Source organism: Nilaparvata lugens, chromosome 2, assembly GCF_014356525.2.
Source record: "Nilaparvata lugens isolate BPH chromosome 2, ASM1435652v1, whole genome shotgun sequence".
Taxonomy (NCBI): Eukaryota; Metazoa; Arthropoda; class Insecta; order Hemiptera; family Delphacidae; genus Nilaparvata; species Nilaparvata lugens.
The window spans coordinates 51,036,303-51,060,708 of NC_052505.1; the positions used below are offsets into that span (position 1 = coordinate 51,036,303).

The 24,406-nt window shown below is 37.3% G+C and overlaps 1 protein-coding gene across 2 annotated transcripts in view; it reads right to left on the minus strand.

Moving 5' to 3' along the window:
• LOC111057026 (esterase E4) overlaps window positions 1-24,406 on the minus strand; it is a 302,990-nt gene that overhangs the window by 92,201 nt on the left and 186,383 nt on the right. For both annotated transcript variants that reach the window (XM_039421458.1, XM_039421459.1), the window contains 2 exons: window positions 13,561-13,772; window positions 9,123-9,276 (listed from right to left, as the gene is read on the minus strand). In XM_039421458.1, coding sequence (XP_039277392.1) covers window positions 9,123-9,276; window positions 13,561-13,772 — 366 coding nt within the window. The remainder of the gene's footprint in view (window positions 1-9,122; window positions 9,277-13,560; window positions 13,773-24,406) is intronic.

Below are 24,406 nucleotides of genomic sequence, written 5' to 3' on the forward strand. Positions count from 1 at the left end.
AATATATTTTCATAAATTATTGAAAAAGGCGAGAAAACGCAGAAAATCTGAGAAAAAAATTGAAAAAAAACGCTGATTTTGGGCGTATCTTTGATGAAATATCAAAGTCACCTCTTCACAAAATTTGTATACCCTACTGGCTAAACCTCTGTACCAAATTTGAACATTTTCTGTCTATTACTTGATGAAAGAACTAAAAAAACGCAAATAACCCGCTTATTTTAGGCATATCTTTGGCGTTATTTCAAATTCCTCCTAACCCAACATTATTACACCCCAGCTGAGCTTCTGTAGTGAATTTGAACATTTTCTGTTCATTTGCTCTCGATAAAGCTGAGAAAGTGCAAAAAAACATTGGAAAAACGCAGATTTTTGGCTTATCTTTGGCGTTATTCCAAATTCCTTCTAACACAACATTATCACACCCTAGCTTAGCTTCTGTACTAAATTTGAACAATTTCTGTTCATTTGTTCTCGATAAATCTGAGAAGTGAGACAAAATAACAGAATAATAATAACGTTCTCTTCACTATAACTTATAGCATTAGAATATTATCAAATATATTAACACAATGTCATACAGATAGAAGAATTCAATACCGAAATAATATCATAAAATTAATAATATTTATAAAATATAAAAAAGGCACAAATTACGAGAAGTTAGAAAATATGATTATATTGAGAAGGTGTCACTTTCTACTCAATCCTCAATCAAAATATGAGTAAACAAAGAAAATATACAACAAAACCACTTATAGATGAGTCCATCACATATGTGTTAACACAACAAGGAAACTATAAGTCAGCATAAGGATTATTTCCCATTTTAAGCTGTTTACATGTGCACGTCGCACAAAAGACCGTCCATCAGGTGAAAACAACTTCACACTGACTGGACTGATCCACTCTTTAACTAAAAAGGGGCCAGAATATCTGGGCAACAATTTTGCAGTAACATTATTACTGTCATTACTGATGGGGCTAGTTTTAAGGAAAACTATATCTTCAATTTTATAAGGAGTTGTATTTCGATATGAATCATACCTTTTTTCACTAGCATTATGAAACTTCAAAAAGTTACTATATGCTTCTCACCAAATTTTATTAGTATCATTTACAAATTCAGAAGGAAGGATTTCATCAATTTTCCAAACATTGTTCAGAGGGTTATTCACTTTATGTCTAAACATAAGGTCATGGGGACAGAATTTACTACTTTCATGATAGGCACTATTGAAAGCGAGGGGAATCCACTGGAGGCTCAGGTCCCATTTGTTTTGCTTATCATGGTTGTAACTGATAAGACAGGAATTTAGGTTATGATGAATATGTTCAACTTGGTTTGGCTTTGGGTTGTACTCAGTTTGAGTAATGTGTTTAATTCCTTTTTGAAAACATAAATTTTTGAAGAAATTAGACTTCAACTGTGGGCCACTGTCTGAGACAGCATATTTGGGAATACCAAAATCGACGAATATCTCTTGCAGTTCATAACACATGGATTCAGTAGTAGCTTTTCTCAATGGTATTAGCCAACAATACTTTGTGAATGCAACAGAACAAAAAAATAACAGTATTACCTTTAGTTGTCTTGGGTAGTGGACCAACAAAATTTTGAAACAATTTTCCCATAGGTTGAGTAGCAACAGAAAAATACAGATATCCAAAATTCGTTTTCTGAGCAGGTTTACTAATAGAACATAATTTACATGATTTCATAAATACATTGAGATCCTTAGAAATACCTAACCATATGAATTTTTGCTTAATTTTATCAAGTGTTTTTGAGAATCCGGAATTAGCTTCATAAAGAGTTTCATGATAATACTAGAATATCATTTGCTTCAAAACACTATGCAAAGTTTTAAGTCGGTAGGCCAATCAGTTTGAGCTGTAGTGAGATTTTTCGTCAAAATTTTCGAAAAATGCTTTCTCCTGAACCCCCCTGTGCTCCTGATCGGAATTTTTCCGCATATATTTAATTTTTTGGGAAAAATAATTTCAATTATTTCTTAGAAACGTTCTCGCTTTCACCACCTACTTATCTTTTGAAACAAAAAAGTTCCTATCATGTCGAAAATTTCATGTTTTCTGCTCAAAATGTCTCGACAGTGACGAACATAATCATTAATTAAAAAATAACTGTAGGTCGGATAAAAATTATCCAAACACCAATAGAAAGGATACATTCTCCTCGTTAATTTGATATGAGATTATTACACATCACGACGCCCCATGATTCTGAGAGAAGTGATATTCAAAAGAAAAACAAATCTTCGCGATGTATCCAATTTTATCATAAAAGTTGATTTTCCTTTTAATCTTTCAACCATGAAGCTTTTTTAGTACTACTAAGATATTGGGGATGATATTCTACATCCAATTCTGACGTTGAATTTGAAATTTGAGAAAGTTGCAATTTTACACGATTTGGCAACCCTGTAATTTCTTTGGATGGAAGGCCAATTCTCAACTTATTTTACACAACTATACGTGAACTTTTTGACCAAAAACGTTCAAAGGGTATGTTCAGTTGGCCTTAAGAGACGCACTGAAAAAGGATTTGGAAAAATTTCCAATGATACGCCCAAAATCTGCGTTTTTCCAGCGTTTTCTCAGATTTATCGAGAACAAATGAACAAAAATATTTTAAATTACTTTACAGAAGCTCAGCTAGGTTGTAATAATGTTGTGTTAGAAGGAATTTGCAATAACGTCAAAGATACGCCCAAAATTAGCGTTTTTCCAGCGCTTTATTGCTTTTTCTCAGATTTATCGATAACAAATGAACAGAAATTGTTCAAATTTAGTACAGAAGCTAAGCTAGGGTGTGATAATGTTGTGTTAGAAGGAATTTGGAATAACGCCAAAGATAAGCCAAAAATCTGCGTTTTTCCAATGTTTTTTTGCACTTTCTCAGCTTTATCGAGAACAAATGAACAGAAAATGTTCAAATTCACTACAGAAGCTCAGCTGGGGTGTAATAATGTTGGGTTAGGAGGAATTTGAAATAACGCCAAAGATATGCCTAAAATAAGCGGGTTATTTGCGTTTTTTTAGTTCTTTCATCAAGTAATAGACAGAAAATGTTCAAATGTGGTACAGAGGTTTAGCCAGTAGGGTATACAAATTTTGTGAAGAGGTGACTTTGATATTTCATCAAAGATACGCCCAAAATCAGCGTTTTTTTTTCAATTTTTTTCTCAGATTTTCTGCGTTTTCTCACCTTTTTCAATAATTTATGAAAATATATTCAAAAAAATCCAGTACACAGGTTTAGCTGAGGTGGAAGAATTTTGTTCGCCAAAGATACGCCGATATAGTAACAGGTCTTTTTACCAGTGTTTTTCTGACATGAAACGTTCAAATTCGGTACAAAGGTTCCGCTGAGATCTACAAATTGAGAGGCCTTCAATATTTTGCCCATGATATGCTCAAAACTGGCGTTTTTCAACGTTCTTCTGGATTATTAGCTTTCTCATTATCTTATCGACCAAAATTGTTAAAATTTGTTACACAAATCGGTCTGATTTTTCAGGTTTGGAGTACGGTAAGTAATGACGGTGAATGATTTGTAAACTCTCCACGTCATTCCTATCTCTTATTCTAAAGGCTAGACTGGAGTACAATATTTCTGATAATATCCTAATGAAGTTTTCCACCCTGCACTAAATAATTGAAATTAATCGGTGATTGAATCGAGCGAGGAATTACTTTGACGTTCTGATGGAATAAAGCATGCTCAAATGAAAAATGTAGCTAGGCGGATATGGCGAGCTAAGCGAGCCTGATGGTTAGTTGTAATATATTAATTAAAACAGGGAACACATGACACAGATAGATTCAAAACACTTGGAAACTTTTATTATTTTTGGAAATTTTCATCCTAGTGAACATGGTTGACCAGTTCTAGTTCGGAGTTCGATGAGTGAGCATCGTCTATCGGAGCGCCTTATAAGTAGCTAGTTTGTTCCTTATCTGTCACTCGGCTTATTTTATCCGTGTTCAAACTCAATAGTATTTCACAGTGTTTGACCTATAAATCAAACTTTTCCGCATCGAAAATGGTTAATAAGTGCAAAAAGTGTTTAAACGACGTAGCTCTAAAGCAAGATAATTTCAAGTGTAAAGATTGTGATGCGTTATTCCACGCCGGGTGCATAAATATGGACGCTTCAAAATCCGTCGCAACACGTAACAACTGGAGGTGTGATAAGTGCAGCGCTGCTACATGTGCTGTTCGCGAGGGTGAGTTATCACGTGAGGACAGTACTGTTCTCCAAGCAATAGCTGCTCTTCGAAAAGAAAATAATGAACGATGGGACATTATGGGGCGATTGCTGAGATCGGGATTATCTCTTGCTAAAAACCGGTTTTTGCGCCTCAGATCAAAAATCGGTTTGCTGAGTTCGGGATTAAACACGCTCGAGCGCAAAAGTTGGCCGACCGGCAATTATCGCAGGGAAAAACCTGTGGTCTAAAAATCGGTTTGCTGAGTTCCAGTCTAGGCTAAAAATCAATCTCGGTGGATTGCTGAGTTAAAGCGTAGATCAACTCGGGTTTAAAAGATAATCTCGGTGGATTGCTGAGATCGGGATCAGGCTAAAATGTGATAAACTCAGGAGCAAAAATGATGATTTTAGACTCCATCAACTTAGACCTGCTAGGAGGCAGGTTTAAGTTCGGGATTAAGCTATTAACTTGCTATTGTTTCGATTTTATCAAAAACCAGTGTCAAATTGGGGTTCGTCTTTGAATTCTGAACAATTTCTTTGCCCATAAAGTCATATTTGAAATGTTTTTCCACTGATGTTCAAAATATTATAACGTAAGAAAGTGAAAATGAAAACACCTCCAAACAACAAGAAAATTCTATACCTGTCACGGGAAGGGGGTCCGGGGGGCCTCCCCCGGAAAATTTTAGAAAAATCCCCCCAATTTGGTGTGATTTCAAGCAATTTCTACTTAAAAAACTACATCCATATAATTGTTTCAAAGTTATAGTCCTCAAACCTATGATTTTTTTTTATTTTTACTCAAGTGCAAAAAAATATATTGGAGGGAAGGATATATCCATGTTCCCAGATATTATTGGAGATTTGTATATCCTTCTGTCCCCGGTGGAAACTACTCTTTAATCATAACATAACTGGGACATTTTGTGGGTACCATACTAAAAAAAAGGTGCTGGAGCATTGGTTAAGGGAACTACGTTTCAATCACATGAACTGATTTACATACATGATCTATTCATATTCATGCATGAAACTGAATGAACAATATTATCAATACATGTTATATTGAGCTTTCAATGGTTAAAGATGTTAAAAACAAAACTGACTTAGGCTACTTCAAAAAGATCTTTCTGAAGTATTCGCTATACGCAGTTCCATAGAGTAAAGATACTGTCTGAAAGTTACCTATTCATTTGTCTCTGGCAGTACGCGCTAGCCCATTCTCTGTGTAGCCCATAATTTTATCATCATTCTCTCAACACTTATATTATATATTTTTTGTTTAAAACAATGTCTGAAAACATATTAAATTGGAAGCCAATTCCTTTGACTCAATTTCTATCAGTGGTCGATTACATTCTACGAATCTGGGCTACTATAGTATAGATAGATTAATTGGTGAATTAATTAGTATTGATTAAATGGCTATAATTGGTTTGAACATGATATGGAACTGCACCTACATCAGTAATGAAGGAGAACTGTATTAAATAAGTACGTTGTAATTGTAAGAGAGTGTGAGATGATGATATCTATGTGGGGTTGATTGTTGCTGATTGGAGGCAGCTGCATTTGCTTGCATCATCACGGGATACAGAAATAGTCTGCATTGCATAATTGAACTATTAAGTTGAGTCCAGACAGTGATGAGCGACCCTTCGTTTGCGTGATCCTTGCTGTGGAAGTGATTTTGTGAGTGGATGTAGTGAATGATGGATTTTCTTGAATATTTGGATTATTACGAACCAATACCTCAAGTCAGCCAGTATGGTGTCCGAATTTAAATATGAAGAGAAGTGCTGATTGCTCTCAGATTTTTTGCTGATGTTAGTCCACAGAGAAGTTAAGTGTATTTTCCAAAATTCTTGAAAAAATTGTTAAAATTCAATTACAGTCTTATTTAGAATCAAATAATTTGTTAGTTTCCAATCAGTATGGCTTCAGATTAAACAAGAATACATCAAATAATACTCTGTTCAATATCAACAACGAAATAGTGCAAAAGGTGGGCAGAGGTAATAATGTACTTATTACCTTCCTTGATATTGCCAAGGCATTTGATGCTGTGAACCGACCAAAACTATTGCAGAAATTGGAATGCTGTGGGGTCAGAGGTGTGACACTGCAATGGTTTCAAAGCTATCTACATGAACGGAAACAGACCACCTGTATTAATAATATTTCCAGTGATATGTATAATGTAGATTACGGTGTGATTCAGGGAAGCACACTACGCCCTTTGCTTTTTCTGGTCTACATCAATAACCTCAGTAAAGTTCCCCTAGATAGCAAGATATTTCTCTTTGCAGACGACACTGCAGTTGTATCATTTGGGACTACGTGGGAGGATGCTTCCAGTAAGGCTACCAAGGATCTTTTTTGTGTCAGGAAGTGGCTCGATCAGAACAAACTTACTCTGAATGTTGACAAAACTACGTATTTGCCTATTTATTTCAAATCAAACAGTAGCCCAGTTCAGGAGATCCTCAGGCTCCAATCATGTGATGACTATCAGTCCACTACATGTGACTGTGGGGTATTGCAGCGAGTGGAGCAGTACAGGTACCTTGGCGTTATGATTGACCACAAATTAAGCTGGGCTCCACAAGCTATTTCACTGAAGCAGCGAGTGCGCAAAATGATATATGCCTTCAGACAGCTAAGAGAGGCCCTCCCTTTACATCAACTGCGGGTGGCGTACTACACATATATCCAGTCAGTTATTATGTATGGTATCATAGCTTGGGGTGGAGCCTCGTCGTTTGCCTTGGAGCCGGTGGCGGTGGCACAGCGAGCAGTCATCAAGACATGTCTCAGGCGAGACTATTGCTACCCATCTAATCTTGTTTACTAAGAGTTTCAAGTTTTTAATATTAGACAGATTTACATACGAGTTGTGATGAATTACATATACTACAGCAGACACTTCATTTTCAATAATTTAGCTCATACTCATAATACAAGAAATCTAATTAACTTTGCTATTGCTCATCCCCGACTCCTACATAACTGCTTTGAAAATAATAGTAAATACATCTGTCATATATAGAAACGTTCCCAATCATTTAAAACAGTCTGAAAGTTACAGTATTAACACCTACAAGCAACATTTGAGTAGATGGTTATTAGAAATATTGGCAGGGATGCTGCAGAGCAACTGATTCGATCCGCCCTCTTATTCAGAACTTAGTGAATTTGTCATTTATAATGATTAAGTATAGCCTTTAAGCTACTATTTATATATTTGTCTGTATATATTTATTACCAGTTTGGAATTTCATTGTGTGCAATTTATATTTTTGATTTGCTGATGAATGTTAGTTGATTCAATTACAATAGTTTTAATTATAATATGTACAAAACATAAGAACATAATCTCAACTTGGAAGAACTCACTCTCCACTCACAGACTCAAGTCTTTGTCACTGTTAATGTGTAAATGAATTTAATAAATTTGTATTATGTTTTGTGAATGAAAAGTTATTTGATTTGATTTGTTTTGATTTGATGGAATTATTCATGATTCATGACTTCATAACAATGATTCAATGAATTTGTCGCCTCTCACACTCCCGTATCCAGCTGATAGCGCGGTATCTCTCACCTTTGCTGAAGGGAAAAGGCTGTCGTTGACTCACCTCGAAGAAACACACGAGCAGACGTCACAACACACCGCCGCATCCCTACAACATAGAATATACAGGGACCAGACTGAGAGTTGCAGCTGTCTGATGACCATCGAATCTCCGCCGGAGGCTCCTCCAACTCATCTTATCTCAGTAAAACCAACACGATTGTAATCAGCAAGAATGAAACAGGAATAATGATTGACAATTGCTGACGACTGCTTTCAATACAGAATTTTGGGAAAAGAAGGAAGTCAAGCCAATCATCATCATAGTCAACTGCCTGAAGGTGACTCACCGATTTCCCGAATTGCTGACTGATGTTGAATCCACAGTCAGGTACTGATTTCGATTCAGACTTCCCATCATTATTTCTGACTAGCCCCCTCAGCTGAATTGAATTGGACTGAATGAACCTTGAATTTGAACTTTCGACTGAATCAAATGGTTCAGCATTGGGCGAAAGTTGGGATTTTATTATGTTCGAATAGCGGGAACATCAATTGAATTTAAATACACTTTTTCTATGGTTGATGATATAGCCTAAGCTGCTTATCAGGTAAACTTGAATAGATGATGAATTAAGAATTCTTGTTTGGCAAACAGTTTATCCAAGATACTTCGACGGTGCTAACTTCACTTTAAGAGATACAAAACTTTAATTTTGGAGAACGAATTTTCCCGGAAATATTCAGCAATTTATAATTTCCCAAACACAAATTTAAAAGGGTTGTATCTGAGCCAAATCGCTCCCATACCAGACCCAACAATACACGTATGCTGCCTTCTCAACGCCATCTCTGCAAACACTGGCTCCAGTGCTATAAATCACGGTAAAATATAAATCGCGGCAACAATATTACAGTTGTTAATATTCAACTATAAATGGTACTATAAAACTATGAATTCAATCTATTTGTGTTTTTCAGAAACTTCTGCAAAGCATGGGTAACAACTGTTTGTATAAATATGAAATTTCACTTCAATATCATATTTAAATTTGCACAAGTATTTCAATTACATCCCGTTCAACTATTTGTTCTGTGCGATTGGTGAAGCTGTCAAAGTTTTCAGTCTGTAGAAAATTTCTTCCTCCATTTTTATAGCTGGACCACTTTTCAGGTCTGTCATTTTTCCGCCGACCCTTCTACTTAATGCCTGATTGGGCCAGAACCCCTTTATTGCAGGTGAAAATGTTAGTTCATGGGGAGAAAAGTGAAATATTATGAAAAGAAGAATGGGTAGAATCGGAACTTACGTGCTGCAGGAAGTATGCCTGCCGAATCAGTGAAGGAGAAGAGATAGGGCATTTGGGTGACAGCTCCCGCCCTCAGTAGGATCAGAGGGTCATCATCAAGGAAGTTGTTATCCACGACAGGACCCAGAGGGCTCAACGGCATGTTCTGGAAGTCCTTAACAATGCAAAATGCACAAATGCCAGATCAAATAATTTTTGTTAGCTACATGAAATTATTACAATATTGAGATATTCAGCTTCAAAATGTAAACCTTGTATAAGATGAGGTACAGTCACAAGGTTTACTGCCCTCACTCAACTCAGCAGTTACAAACTTTCTCTTGTGACTGAACCATCTATAGCTGATCTAACAGCCACTAAAACACTAATTCGATTTACAAATGACTAGAATGATTCTTATAAGACAAAAAGATACGATAAGAATGAATTGGATTTCAAATTAGCAACATTTCTAGACACATTGTGTGTCTATATATTGAATTATCAAATCCTCCAGAGAATAATAGTGAGAAGAGGGACATACTTGAGGAAATTCACCCTGGATAACAAATGGGTTGTGTGATACAAACCATTACAGAAATAAATCTGTTGAAAACGTTGAATGAAATCCTGAAAATATCAAATGAAAGTTATATTAATACTCTAAGAATGTACTTACAGTGTGATCTACAACAATGAAAAAACAGAAGATATTTCCCTGTTTCTAAATACAAAATGTAATTGAGTGTACATCTAGGCAGGGAAAATAACTTCTTGATAAGAAATATTTGATAAATTTCTAGTTCTTCAAACATCTTGTAACCCCAGACCTGTCCACTATAACTCACAATCACTCTAATTGCTGCATTGAAAACCTCTCATTTAGCTTTGACTGGAATTGTGTTGTTAGTGATTATACTGCTCCAAACTGTATTCAATCCACAATTAGCTGCTGACACCCTCTCTTTTATGTGAGTTCTGAAACTCATGGTGACTGTGAAGGTAACCCCCAAATAATATTATATGCTCCTATTATTTCTATTTTCTCTCCACCCCAAAACCATCCTTCATGACAAGTCAATTTCCCACCCTCTCTAAAAACCATTATTTTAGATTTATTCATATTTATTTTGACTCCCAATACCTCACAATACGATTGAAGTCTATCAATCATTCTCTGCAGAGCTTTGGGTGTATCTGTCAGCATGAGTCTTTTTCCTGGGAAACTAATGGGGGGTCCTAGCAATGCAATGGGCCAATGACATTCCCTTCTCCCTGTGACATATCCAGATTGGCCATGAAATCTTCAAAGTCAAGGCTGGCTGGTTGATGAACCTGCACTTCTTGATCTCCCCTTGCAGTATTTTTTCCATAATAGGGTGCCAGTCGGTTGAAGTAGACAATTTGTGACATATCTCTTGGTTTCTTGATCCTGTAGACAGACCACTTCGTTGATCCTTGTGACCACTTCATAACATCTATCCCAGGAAGTCTGTTATTTGGGAGAGAATCCATGATGTCGTCGAGGGTTGTATAACCAAACCTTTTCACCCACCTGGTATCCTCCATGGTCTGCTTTGATGTCATAGCATTGCTGCATCGTGTCACTGGCATCCTGGATGTCTGTGCAGACAGTCTCATAGATTTCATCCATCTTTTTTCGGGGCTTGATGATTTAGTATTCCCGTTCCAGGTCTACACTATATTTCTGCATAGGGGCTCTCTTCCTAGGTATAGATGCTCACACTGCACAATTTCCGCACCAGTTCTTGACATCCTCTTTCAAATTTGCACAGTAGAACCTTTCTAGTACTTTTTCTAGGGTCTTGTGCACTCCATACTGCCTGCCAAAGACTTCATCATGTAGCTGTCTCATTACTTCTGGAATTCTCTCCCTTGGTATGATGATTTGTAGTCATCTCTGAACACCTGCAGCATTTTCAATCATCCTCTCCAAGATTCCACAATCGAATCACATTGTGCCCAGAGGCTCTTAACATGTGGTGACAATGGAGCTGCTTTTTCCAGCTGGGTTATCTTTGATCACGTTTGCAAGACCACAGGTGCTTTAGATCAGGATCTTCCTCCTCGTCCTTCAGCATTTCATCTCCTCCCCAGTAGTCTGTAGCAGCAGTTATCCTGTTCACTGTTGCTTCTCTTCCCTGCTGGTGTGAGCAGAGCTTCCATTCCTTATTACAATACACAATCCCTGATTATCCTGTAATCTCCTGCATTCTCCCACTTCTTGCCAAACATTGACTTCTTTGGGCACTTGCCTCAAAGATGGCCTCTCTCTCCACAACCCCAACACTTCATCTCCTATTTCATGATCATGAGCCTCTCCAAGACCTTCAAAATTATTTCCCCCGTAATCTCATCATGATAATCCTCCACCGATACTGCTCGACCACATACATGGCCCCTCACTTATTGCAACACAGCTTCATATACCAAAGCCTGGGTGAGTGCCTCACTGAGGGTCTGGGGAAAAGCAAGTTTAATGGCTTGTTGAGTTTCTGGCTTACGAAGACCATCCAGGAATCTTTCAACAGCCAAGCTCTCATAAACTTCATCATCCACAGATGGGTAAGCATTCCTCACAAGGCGAGCGATGTCAGTTTCAAATTCTTGGAATGATCAATTTGGCTTCTGAACTCTGTTCTCCAATTGTGAATGGTACAGTTGATCCATGTGTTAGTGGCCGAATCTCATTCCAATGCCCCTCAACAGTTTATTAATGTCTCGTCTGTCAGCCATTGGAATCGTTTGAAGTACTGCCAGTGCATCTCCACGAAGCGACAGGCTAACATTGCAGCCTTCACTACTGGCGTCCATCCATGTATAACTGCAGCTGTATCAAACAAGGTGCAGTAATCCTTCCATGACATTTTTCCATCAAAAGTTGGTAGTCTACTGTGCTGACTTGGCATAACAATAGGCCCATTGGAGTTATTAACTGGGGTATCCTTCTTAAGGTGGATGGCAAAAGTCCTATTCACTTTCAAAGTTGCTCTTGCCCTACCATTGTCATTAATTTGTAGCTCTTCAATCCTCCTATCAAATTTATCTTCCATATTTTTGAGTTTAGTTTACAAAACCTTATTGTCTCCCTCCAAATTTATCTTCCAAAATTTTATTGTTTTCTTTTAATTTCTCATTAAATTTACTTTCCAGAGATACGAATCTACTTTACAAAGATAATCTATCCTCTTCCAATCAACTTTCCAATGATGATTTATTTCCTTCTAATTCACTCTCCTATGATGATTCATTTTCTTCTAATTTACTCTACATATCACTCTTCAAAGATTAAAATTTACTCACCTTAAGATATCAGGAATCTATTTCGAATAGTAATGTATTTGGGTCTCCACCTTGAGTCAGTAATACTTCACAAAGACTATTTTGTAGAACAGATTCCAAGCCATTTGTATCCAAATCACACTCTCCGAGTTCTGCTTTCAATTATCTCACCTACAAACTTGTAAGTGTCACACCTTTTCCAACAATTTTAAATTGAGTTCCAAAAAAATATTACAATGTTCACAAATTTTCACAGATCGATAGCGATTTTAATAACAACAAGGTTAAAGACTTGATTGAACATTCACTTACTTACCTGAAGATTCAAAAGTGTATTATCACTTTATCACTAGTCTGTCACGATTATTATCACTTCATCACTTATCTGTCACAATTAGAAGATGCGAACACTCCACTGCAGTTTCTCTACTCAACTTGCCGACTGCAACATGCACCTGAGGCAACAGAACTTTCGAGAAGGATCTGGAGGTGTCAAACATGCCCAACCAATCATATTATTTCGAAGGTTCTGGAACAACCTTGTCATTGGTCGACGTCTCCCTGCACCAAGATGAACTCACAGGAATGATCTAGAACGATCCAGAAGCCCCCCCCTGCCTCCTCTGTGTTGTTTACTAGAAACCCCTCGCCACCTGCCATCCTTCTAAAGGCCTAATCCATAACACTATTTTTATCTCAGCAGAGATTGGAGCAACAGGATTAATGGTAAGAGTTTGCAGACATATGCTGCACAGGTCAAAATAATTTTTGACAATAGATGTTGGCTTGAACTCAAAATTGAGCCGATTAGAATTGTGTCATCACACATCATCGAAGTGAGCACTTGCTATGCCACCAATGTCGAAACATGGAATATTTATTGATTGTAGGAGTGAGTCTGCTCACTCCTCCGGTTTGTTTTCTCTTTCAGTGCAGTGTGGAAAGACCACTTTTTTCCTGATCACACTGATCACTTTGAGCACGTTACTGAGCTAAATAACAAGCTGCAGAAGTTGTGTGGAATGTATTAAGAGTGTAGGATTCTGCTGTTTTGCAAACAGTCAAGAAATGGAACGCTTTGCAATAATTGGGTTGTGGGAAAAACAGATTTCATGATGGAAAAAGATAATTATTTCAATTAGATGATAGTGCTTACATGGAACAAGGGATGGTTGAATCTGCCAGTTACTTCTTTGAACAATGCGTTGAGAGAGATGGAACGCAAACATTCGGCAATTTCCGTAATTGCCAGCGAAGTGCAGTTGAGGTTATGGCGGACAAAGTTCAAGCTCTTCTTACCGACATCGCCTCCGATCGCCCACGGCACCAGTGCTGAGCCGCTGTACGAGAGTGCACTGCGGAACAGGCCTGAAACATCATTACATCCAAGAGTGCAATTGGACTCATTCAAATAATACCGGATAATATTATGCACTGAAAAGTGAAATTTATAACCAAGATGTACAATGTGAAGAAATGGAAAATAGCAAAATGTGAATTCTATTCAGGAAATTTAATTTATTACAGACAACAAAAACTCAAGAAAAATATGAAATAATTACATGTACGTATTAACTTACCAGGTGGGAGGGAAAAGTGGCCATGGAATTTAACTGAACAAGAGTGGCACACTTATTAATCTTAACAAAAGAGTTGGAGACATCTTCAATAAATACTTTGTTAACCTAACTGAAATTCTCCTCCACTATCATGTCCAGAGATAACAACAGATTCAAGACTGACCAAGATAGCAGGACATAATTTATGGGATTGATTAGTGGACAAGAACCCATTAAAATAGTTTAAATGAGTCTCAATGAAAGCTCACGTAGTGATGTAATAACAGAACAATCTTTAACCCTTTCAAACCTGGAAGTTTTCAAGTGGAAATAAAAAATATTCAATGGCAGCTCTAAATACTAGATTTTTTTCTTGATTTTTCTATATTTTTTTCGTTTTTTTATCATTTTTTAATAAATTAATGAGCACAATTGTAACCATTGGGATCGAATTGTTGTCAAGTATCAAGATCAGTAAATGCATGAGATAATAGTCTGTAGAACAGTTTCAAAGTCGAAGATACGTGATAAATGCAACTTAAAAACAATATTAATAAATTTTATAGATTGTATTTTTATACTTTAGAGGATAACTCACCTTTTATTGGTAATACTGGACTTTTTTCTTGATTTTTCTATATTTTTTGTTTTTTATCTTGAGTGGTTTTTTTCATAAATCAATGAGCACAATTGTAAACATTGGGATCGAATTGATGTCAAGTATAAGATCAGTAAATGCATGAGATAATAGTCTGTAGAACAGTTTCAAAGTCGAAAATACGTGATAAATGCAGCTTAAAAACAATATTAATAAATTTTATAGATTGTATTTTTATACTTCAGAGGATAACTCACCTTTTATTGTTTAGTCTGGAATTTGAATTGATATTTTTCTTATGGCACCATATTTCAAAACTTGTATTTAGTTTCAAACACACAAAAACTACGCTATAGCTGATATTCTCTTCAACTAAAAATCACTCAAGTCTCATGTTTCACCAATTCTAAATTTCTAAGCATAAGGTGCTTTGCTCATTGTCAAAATAGATACATTTTTGAAGATCTTGTTGTCAGATTATTTTCAGTGAAAGAATATTCATATTATGATATGTAACCAATACAATGAATAAATAAATAAAGAACAAAATAGAAAATAATCAAGTTATTGAAATAATGGTAATTCATTCGAATTGGTGTATTTTCTATTCCTTTTTGTGGAAAAAAAGGAAACATTTTTTCTTGGATGAGGAGCACAAGTGTACTCCACACTTCACACAAAATGTTCTGGACCTTCCCTGACATCCAGGATATTTACAGCACTTTGGAAGGCCATTTTCATGGTCTGGCAAATGTTTAATTGAATCGAATTGAACTTCACTGGATGGCCTTGCTTCTCCTTTTCTTCTCTGATTCACAGGAGTGTCTGGTGGAAGATCAGATCCTGGACGTTCCTTTTTTCTCTGTTGCACAGGCTTCTTACTGTAAATCAGTCCATCAGAAAGTCACTGTCTGAAGTTCATCAGGTATATTATTTTATTCTTTTTGATGCCTATACAAGTTGCATTCTTTCAATCCAACTCTGTGTTACACAGAAATCAATCGCATGATAGATCATTCTCATCGTCCACTTCCTGGGGCAAATATGAATCCTGTAGTAGCTCATGAGCTGGTCAAATAGATCAACTCCTCCCATTGCTTAATTATACAATTTTACAATCTCAGGTCGGTTAACACTAACATATTTTTTGTTCTTCTTGTCCCAACAAGAAACTTCAGCTTCTTATCCTTTCCCAACAAAATTGAAACACATATTTACTACCCTATTGTCCACCCACCTTACCAGAATGACGTTATCACCACTAATAACTTCCTCACTATAACCTCGTGGCTGCTTCAACATCTCTTTGGCACTACTGAATTGTGTGTTCTTTCCAAACCGATTGATTCTAGCCTTTCCTGCAGCTTGAATATTTTTCAACCTCAATGGTTGAAATAAATGATACTGTAACCGCCCTTGATGGGGGTTGAAGATATCTTATTACTACTTCAAGGGAGTCATGGGAACTGGATAGACAACAACATTGTATTACCTAAATAATTTCTCATTTATTATGGCAATTACTTGGAATTTGAAGAACGAAATATGCAGTACATTTTATCCAAATATTATTCCTACAAAAACTACCTGCCATTAAGATTCTGCTAACTAGAGATTTTACTACAACAAGAATTTTACTAATTAGGGTCTTGGCCGGGTGAAAATGTTTTATAAGGAGCTAGAAATTTTGGCACTTACACACAGCTATCACTCCCATCGTAATCCCAAACCACAGGACACTCACGTATATCATAATGCCGGAAAACTAACTTTACTTTTTGCAATACGGTATGGGTTTTGATCTGCTCGGTACCTCTGTTGTTCTACGACAGAGGTTTTCCGTCTGGAAAACTTCTCCCTCTCCACGTCAGTGTGCCAGAAGGCCTAACTGCTGCTATTGGAAGAGTCGGTTCTCACGAGATTCGGCAAGCAGAAAAATACTACTCACTCACTAAATTTTATATTTTCTCTCTGAAGTCCAACCATGGAAATTATTATCCTCATATCAGAGTCTTCTCTCCTGAAAAATCTTTTATCTAAAACACGAAAAAATCAATCAATAAATAAGTAATCAAATACTACCCATGTCACACTACCCCCTTCTTCGCAAAATGGTGACTATCCCTCCCGATTGCTTCTCACTTCACACTTGCCACAATAACACTTTGCTGTACTGCACTGGTTGAGCGGTGTCAACCAAAGGGATGGAGTTGTTGCTAGTGGAATCGCAGTTGGGGGCGCTGAGTTGAGCGGCTTGGCTGCTACAGGTACTGTTGCCAGTTCCGGGCGTGCTGGTAAGAGCACGCGCCCCCATCATGGTAGTGAAGTTGGCGTGCGACCACACACCAGGAAGTAGCACCTCTCGTACAAGCAGTAGGCTCCCAACAGCCCCAGGAAAAGGAGTGTCAGTGGTCCGCAGATGAACTTCATGGTGTTCTCCTCGGCCGACGTCGGTTGCAGCTTCTCCATCTGCTGCACAGCGTACATGAGATTGAAGATAGCTATCTCATCCACGTCCATCAGTCCAGGGGACAGTTGGCCTCCTTGTCGCTCTCATATGCTCGTTGTCGTCTCCTTGTAACTCTGGTGTTCGCCGAAGAGTAGAGCTGAGACACGATGAATGGATGATAGTGTCTGTGGCTGATCGGGCACAGAGTGATTGGCCTCGGCTCACATCTCTGTAGCATCTCGGAAGAGAAGGTAGCGTAGCGGTCTCGATCCTCAAAGATTAGTAGCAAGTGATGACTCAGCTCCTAACGCACTGTCGAATTGCTGCTTTAGTCTCGCACTGGTAGTGTAGTGAGTGGTCTGAAACACTTTTTACTTTCACCTAAAAGTCTGGTCTAACAGTCAGTAAAGTTCTATCACAATAGTCTAAGATATCACACAGATATGGGAAGTGCCAGTCCCAAATAATTGTTCGTTTCTAGCTCTCTGGGGGAAAGGATAACCGACCGAGCCCTTTACAATTTCTACTGATCTCCAAACATCAACAAATCTATACCTAATCACTTATCCAATTTAATATAAACTCAATCGAAGAATAATTATCATTTCAAAACAAAATCTATATAAGTACAATAGCCCAATCCATTTTCAAAGTCCTAGTCGACCTTTATGTAATAGGAATATCATTGTCCAAATTTAACTAGTATTAATGATCTCTAGAAAATACTCTCAAGTACTTCTATACCTAAATAACATTGAGAGCACATAATTATCTATTACCTATCATCTATAATAAAAATTCCATTCAATCAAGTAAATAACATCAAAATAGTTTCCTTCCTATAATACCAAACAATAGTATCAGAGTATCCTTGTCTTCATAATAATTCATTCATATACTTTAATTCATTCATAATACTTAACAATAACAATAGTCTAATTTTGTACACGTCTGCTTTTTAAAATCTGTTCCATTATACAGTTAATAATTCCTCATCTTCATCATAACAATAAAACGTAAACAGTAATCATTCATCTCCCTCACTGGGTCAACTTTGTTTACAAACAAGGTTACTACTGTTTCTATTATTTTCTTCATTCTATTCTTCTTCTTCTTCTTCAATATGTTGTCGTAGGTCCTTTCACACAAATTACTGTATATCTCTAATCCATTGTCACTAATCCTATGGCCAGTTTCACACGGCAGAGACCTCGCTCCTGGAATATCATATTACGGAAGATCATATTTCATATTTTGCAGCTCTCCTGTACTTTCACATGGGGATCTTACGAATAAGCCGACAGATCTAACAACTCCGCCGACGTTTGCTCAAAGTATATGACTCATCACTTTTTCTCGAAGTCTAACTTCCTTAAAAAAATAGATAGAAGATTTATGACTTCGGATTTGGATTCAGCGACCCCAAATTCTATAAAGCGTAAGTCCCATTTTCAAAAATACCCGAAAACAAGGGAGTTATAGCTGTTTTTAATATAGCTTTCCATTATCATAATGATTATATAGTAAACGTACTAAGATAATAATACTCCTGCCTCACGAAGGGACAGGCAAAGGTTTCAAGAAGTTTTTGAACACCTGAGAAGTTTAAACATTTTCAATTTTTAAAAGTTCTAGTTTTCCAAAAAAATATTGAACTATGAAAAGATGAATCCAAATATGAAATCATAAATCATCTCCACTCATCACCCAATAAAATAGGAGGAAAAGGAATGTTGTACAGTAAAATTCACTAAATTTCAGTTGTCATTCAACAATCCAATTTATCAGGTTCAAATCGTTGAATATCACTTTAAATTCCCAGCAATTATTGACTATTTCTTTTTAACTTCCATCCAACTTTTGGCGACTTCATTCCGGTCCTTGTAGATGTCAAGACTTTTATCCCAAAGAGCAGGTCGGTTGCAAACTGCAGTAATCAACAGCTTCACATCAAACTCAGACATCGCGTGATGACAGGTGTCAAAGTCAAGTAAACAACTGACAAGTCAACAAGTGTCAACTGGAGAAGTGAGTGAGCAAGCACAGTGCTGTCATAATGCGAAAAGCATAACCATTGTACCAACTATTCTAAATTATCGTACTGTATTTCGTGAAGCCATGCTTTGTTAAAGCCAGTTACTCAGAAAGCGTTTTTTTGTTGTTCGATGTTTTGTCGTCCTTATGAATTCTGTTGAAGCAAATATAATGTTATTTAAGAAGTTGTGCTGAACCTGTCTCAAGAATTCATAGAATTCTTAGAATTCATAGGAACGGTAAAAAATCAATTTTACGAAAATCGATGTACATGTAACTGGATTTAGAAGATCAATACGATAATGTGCACTATCACAATTCAATCACATAAATGTTTAAGTGAAAACGTTGGGCGCAAACCTTCTGTCATGAGGAGACAAATAAATTCATGAAAAGCTTGATAGCTTGTATAGTGATCTGATATTTGTTACACGTTTTCAGTCTAAGACATAATGAGTCTAAGATAGTCAATTTAATAGATTATTTTTAAAAATAAGATAGTCAATTTAGTCTAAGATATGTCTTAGACTAATTTTTAATGTTTCTTCAATCGGCAGGAAAACTTTGGTTTTTCAAAGTTATCTTACTCCCTCATTTTGGGGTATTTTCAGAAATCAAGATAAATATCCTACTAAATTTCCTACACGAATACAGTGTAAGTTGTATTATAATAGCTACAGTACTTACGTACTGTATAGCACAGTACCTGTTCGTTTTTACCGTATAATTATATGATAATAGAAAGCTTTATTAAAAACAGTCATAACTTCCTTGTTTTCGGATATTTTCGAAAACGGGACTTACGCTTTTAAGAATTTGGGGTCGCTGAATCCAAATCCGAAATCAGAAATCTTCTATCTATATTTTTAAGGAAGTTAGACTTTAAGAAAAAGTGATGAGTCATACTTTTGAGCAAACGTCGGCGTTGTTGTTAGATCTTGCCTCTGCTTGCCTCGAGGGGAAAAGACGTGACAATACGAGGTTCCTGGATAGGAGTCACCATGTGAAAGACACGATTTGACTCAATGTACTTCGACAAAAAAACGTGAACACTGTTCAGTGTTCAAGTTGCACGTCTCCTATCGTGTGAAAGTAGCCTATAGGTCCGTAGCAGATGATTTTCTGATGACAAAGGATGCATTGTCTCACTGCGAGTAGCATACAACTAATATAACTACATAATTCTATTCTAATTCATCATCTGGCCAATACTTATAATAGTAAATTCATGACTCTCATTCAACTCATCTATAAAATAACACATAGTTATTACACAATATTATTCTACTGATATTTCTCTTATACTTAATTACTCAGATCACTCTTTTTTTCTCCATTTCACTTTTCTTCACATTCAGCTAGCTGAATTCTCAAAATAAAGCAGTTTAGAGTCTCGCTGCAGACAATTTCCACTCAGGGTTTATCAATTCAAATCGATAGTTCATTTCTGGAATCTATTTCATTATGATGATGAGCATTTGAACGACTTACTCGGGGCATTTGTTTGACTCCTCGATAATATGAACAGTCTCGATCCAACTGTCCAATAATTATCAAGTTGTCAGAACAAAATTAGTTTGAACTTCTAATGCAAATTTCTACGACCATCGAAAGCATTACTCCCAGCTTGACTTCTAGTGAAATAAGGTGATTGTTCTATTATTTTCTACTTCTATTCTACTTCACTATTTTCTACTTCACTATTCTACTTCTACCTGGAGGGTAGAGTGGGTCTTCTCTCTCATCCAACACGGGGCTAGGGGGATTTTCTTCTTCTTCCCCCTCGACATTTTCTTCATCAATATTTTCTACCACCTCTTCTCGTTCAATCTCTTCGGCTTCAACAGTTTCGTCATCCTCATCCTCGGATGCACGATAATCGATGAACTCTTCATTCCTCCTATGATCGAGATCCTCATCATCCTCAGCTATGTCTTTATCTGACAACGGTTCATTTTCTTGGTTTCATCCTATTAATATGTACTATTACTCTTTTTCCCTCCAATAAATTGATCATCTAATTTACATCGGATAGCTTCTTACCAACAACATAGGGTCCCTCCCAAGGTAGGTGGAATTTTGCTGAGTTTCCTGGTTTAACAGCTGGCTCTAACAGATACACTAGATCTCCTTCCTCAAAACTCCGAAGTTTTCTACTGAGATTGGCTTGCTTCATTCGTTTTTGCGCCGTTTGTATAGATCGTTCATTTGCTATCTTGTATGCTTCTGAGAATCTTCCCTTCAACTCTTTCAGATGAAACTCAGTAGTTTTTCCGCGAACCTCATCTGGTATGACACACGATCCTGGAAGCACTATTTCTCGTCCATATAGCATGAAATGAGGAGAATAACCAATAGATGCATAAGGTGTGGATCTGTATGCTATCAGGGCATAGGGCAACCAGGTGTCCCAATCGGTACCATCTCTTTTTACGAAATGTGCTATGGACTCGTTCAGGGTACAATGTAATCACTCAGTTCTACCATTACATTCCGGATGATACGCTGTCGTTCTGATTTTGTCAATACCCAGCATTTTACAAGTTTCCACAAATAAACTGGATAGAAAGTTTCGGCCTTGATCACTCAGCAGACGGTTGGGTACACTGTGTCGAGTAATAATGTGGGTGATGAAGAGTTTAGCTATTGTTCCGGCTGTTTGATGATGGGAATGACCTCAGCATAACGCGTGAAATGATCGATGAAGCTAACATAGAATTTGTTCCCATTTCGGGTTGTTGGGAGTGGACCAACCACGTCCATTGATACAAGGTCGGAAGGATAACTTGGTTCTTCAGTGGGTTGAACTGGGGCTTTCAAAGAAACGGGAGTTTTTCGATGAGCACATTCATGACATTCCGCTACAAACTTTCTCACATCTTCTCCTAGTATGGGCCAATAGTATCTCTGTTTCACACGACTAGCGGTTCTCTCTTGTCCTGAGTGTCCCGCCCAAGGGGTGCTGTGATTCAGTTTCAACACAGTTGTTCTTAGTGATTTAGGCACATCTAATTTCCAGTGAGACAGATCATTTTTTTTGTTGGTCATCCATACTAATACATTCTCTATTTGACCCAGACTTGATTCCAACAATTTATTGCACCAATCATCATGCAGCTGTTTGACTGCAACACAATCTTCCAATAATCCTTCTATTTGGACTCCATTTACGGCACGACTGAGAGCATCTGCATTGGAGTGTCTTTCACCAGGCTTATGAACCACGTCGTACTGAAACTCAGCCAATCTCAGAGCCCACCTGGTTAGTCTGGATGAAGGGTCGCACAGACTCAGCATCCATTTCAGAGCTGCATGGTCGGTGACTAGTATAAACTTCCTTCCTAAAAGATAGCATCGAAACTGTTTTGTTGCATACATATCAGCCAGCAGTCACGTTCTGTAGTACAATAATTTTTCTCGGCGTCATTCAATTTATTGTAGACTGGCGAATGCTACAGGCCTCTCTCCATTATCCGTTTGCTGTGAAAGTATCACGCCAATCGATGTGCTCGACGCGTCTGTTGCAACGATAAATTCGCGATCAAAGTCAGGGAATATAAGAACATTCTCCGAACACAATAATTTCTTCAATTTTTCGAATCAGTCAGCGGTTATACACTGAAGTGGTAACATGTGGAGAGTGTTTTAATATTTCAGCAATAGTATACATAGTTATAGTAGTGTCATTTAGTGTAGTTTAGTGTCGTTTACTATATTCAATAGAACAAAGGGTTTGCTTATGCTGGGAAAATAGAGCCGGCTGTGAGTGGAAATAGTACACGTGTGTGCGCTCGTGTCCGTCAGTTCGTGTCGCCTGCCGCGGTCGGTCAACTCGCGAAAAAACGAACTGGTGAGAAAGAACTGCTGAGCCGTTGTAATGATTATATTAATCAGAATAATGAATTGGAAGGAATGGAAACTAGTTAAACCTTCGACTTTCTTAGTTCCAGAATTTGAAGAAGTTGAAGGTAATAGCTGCAATTCATCACCACCACCATCAATCACCATGAATGAAGGAGATACATCGTTAGAAAAATTCATTCAACCAGACCAGCTTAAAACTCCGGCAGAGCAAATACTTTATAATGCATGGAAGAAAGCTGACAATAGGATGCGAGTAGCAGAAAGTAAAAACAACATGTTTGAAAAAAAACTGGAAAAAGTCTCAGTTAGAAAGCGCTACTTTCAATTCGGCCCCTGCAGCTTCCAACAATTTGAAAGTTGTAGAGAGTAGTAAGTCGGATCAAAACCAATCAACTCCAATTAGGAAAAATCAACCAAAAGATGGAAAATCTGATAATGTTAAAAATGCAACACGTAGTACTGGTTACTGTACAGATGAGGAGGAACTTGCCAAGGAGACGGAGTGGGTGAGAGTGAAAAATGGGAGATCTAAGAAGAGGAAGCTGAATACTTCACTTTTGCCTCCATCAGAAGGAAAATCAACTACTCACAATAAGGGTGAGACAGTACACAAAGTTAGAAAGAGCCCAATTGCCACCTGTAATAGTGGATGGCATCAAGTCATATAATATCTTTCATGAAAAGCTAGTGAAGCTACTGCCAAGCCGTAAATTCAGTGTAAAACTACTTGGAGTGGACAGCTTCAAAATCAACTCAGAGAATGAGGACGATTACCGATTGCTCACAAAGGAGTTGAACAAAGAGAAGTTGACTTGGCATTCTTATGAAAATAAGCAATCAAGGCTAATCAGAGCTATGGCTAAAAAGTGACATCACTCATGTGAAGCAGAGAATAAAGTAAAGGACCTCGAAGAGAAAGGATTCAAAATTTTGAACGCAAGTATAAAGCTTAAATGGAGAACTAAAGAGCTACTAGATATGTTCATGCTTGAGTTTGAAGCAGGAGAAGATGTAGATAAAATTTACAAAATCTCCATTTCCAACATAATGGGATGTGAGGTAGAAATAGAGGCAATGAAGAAATCGAAGATCATTGCTCAATGCAAAAAATTCCAAGCATATGGACACACCCAAAAATATTGTTTTAAAAAGTTTCGTTGGGTCAAATGTGCTGGTAAACACAGCTCCAAGGATTGCACAAAGGCAGCTGGAGAAAAGCTGAAATGTATTCATTGTGGTGAAAATCATCCAGCAAGCTATCGTGGGTGCGTGCAGTGTTGCTATCGAACTGCAGAAGATGAGAAGCAAAAATATGAAGTCTCATTCAGGACCAATCAAGCCAGTGTATTCGCGAAAGGATCATTCATCTCAACCCCCTGGTTCTTCCACAGAAATAGCAGCTACAAGATTGTCAGCATTAGATAAATCCTTATCATATGCTGATACTACAAAAGAAGGACTGGATGAGAAGATGAAGAAAAACAATCACGAGGATGGA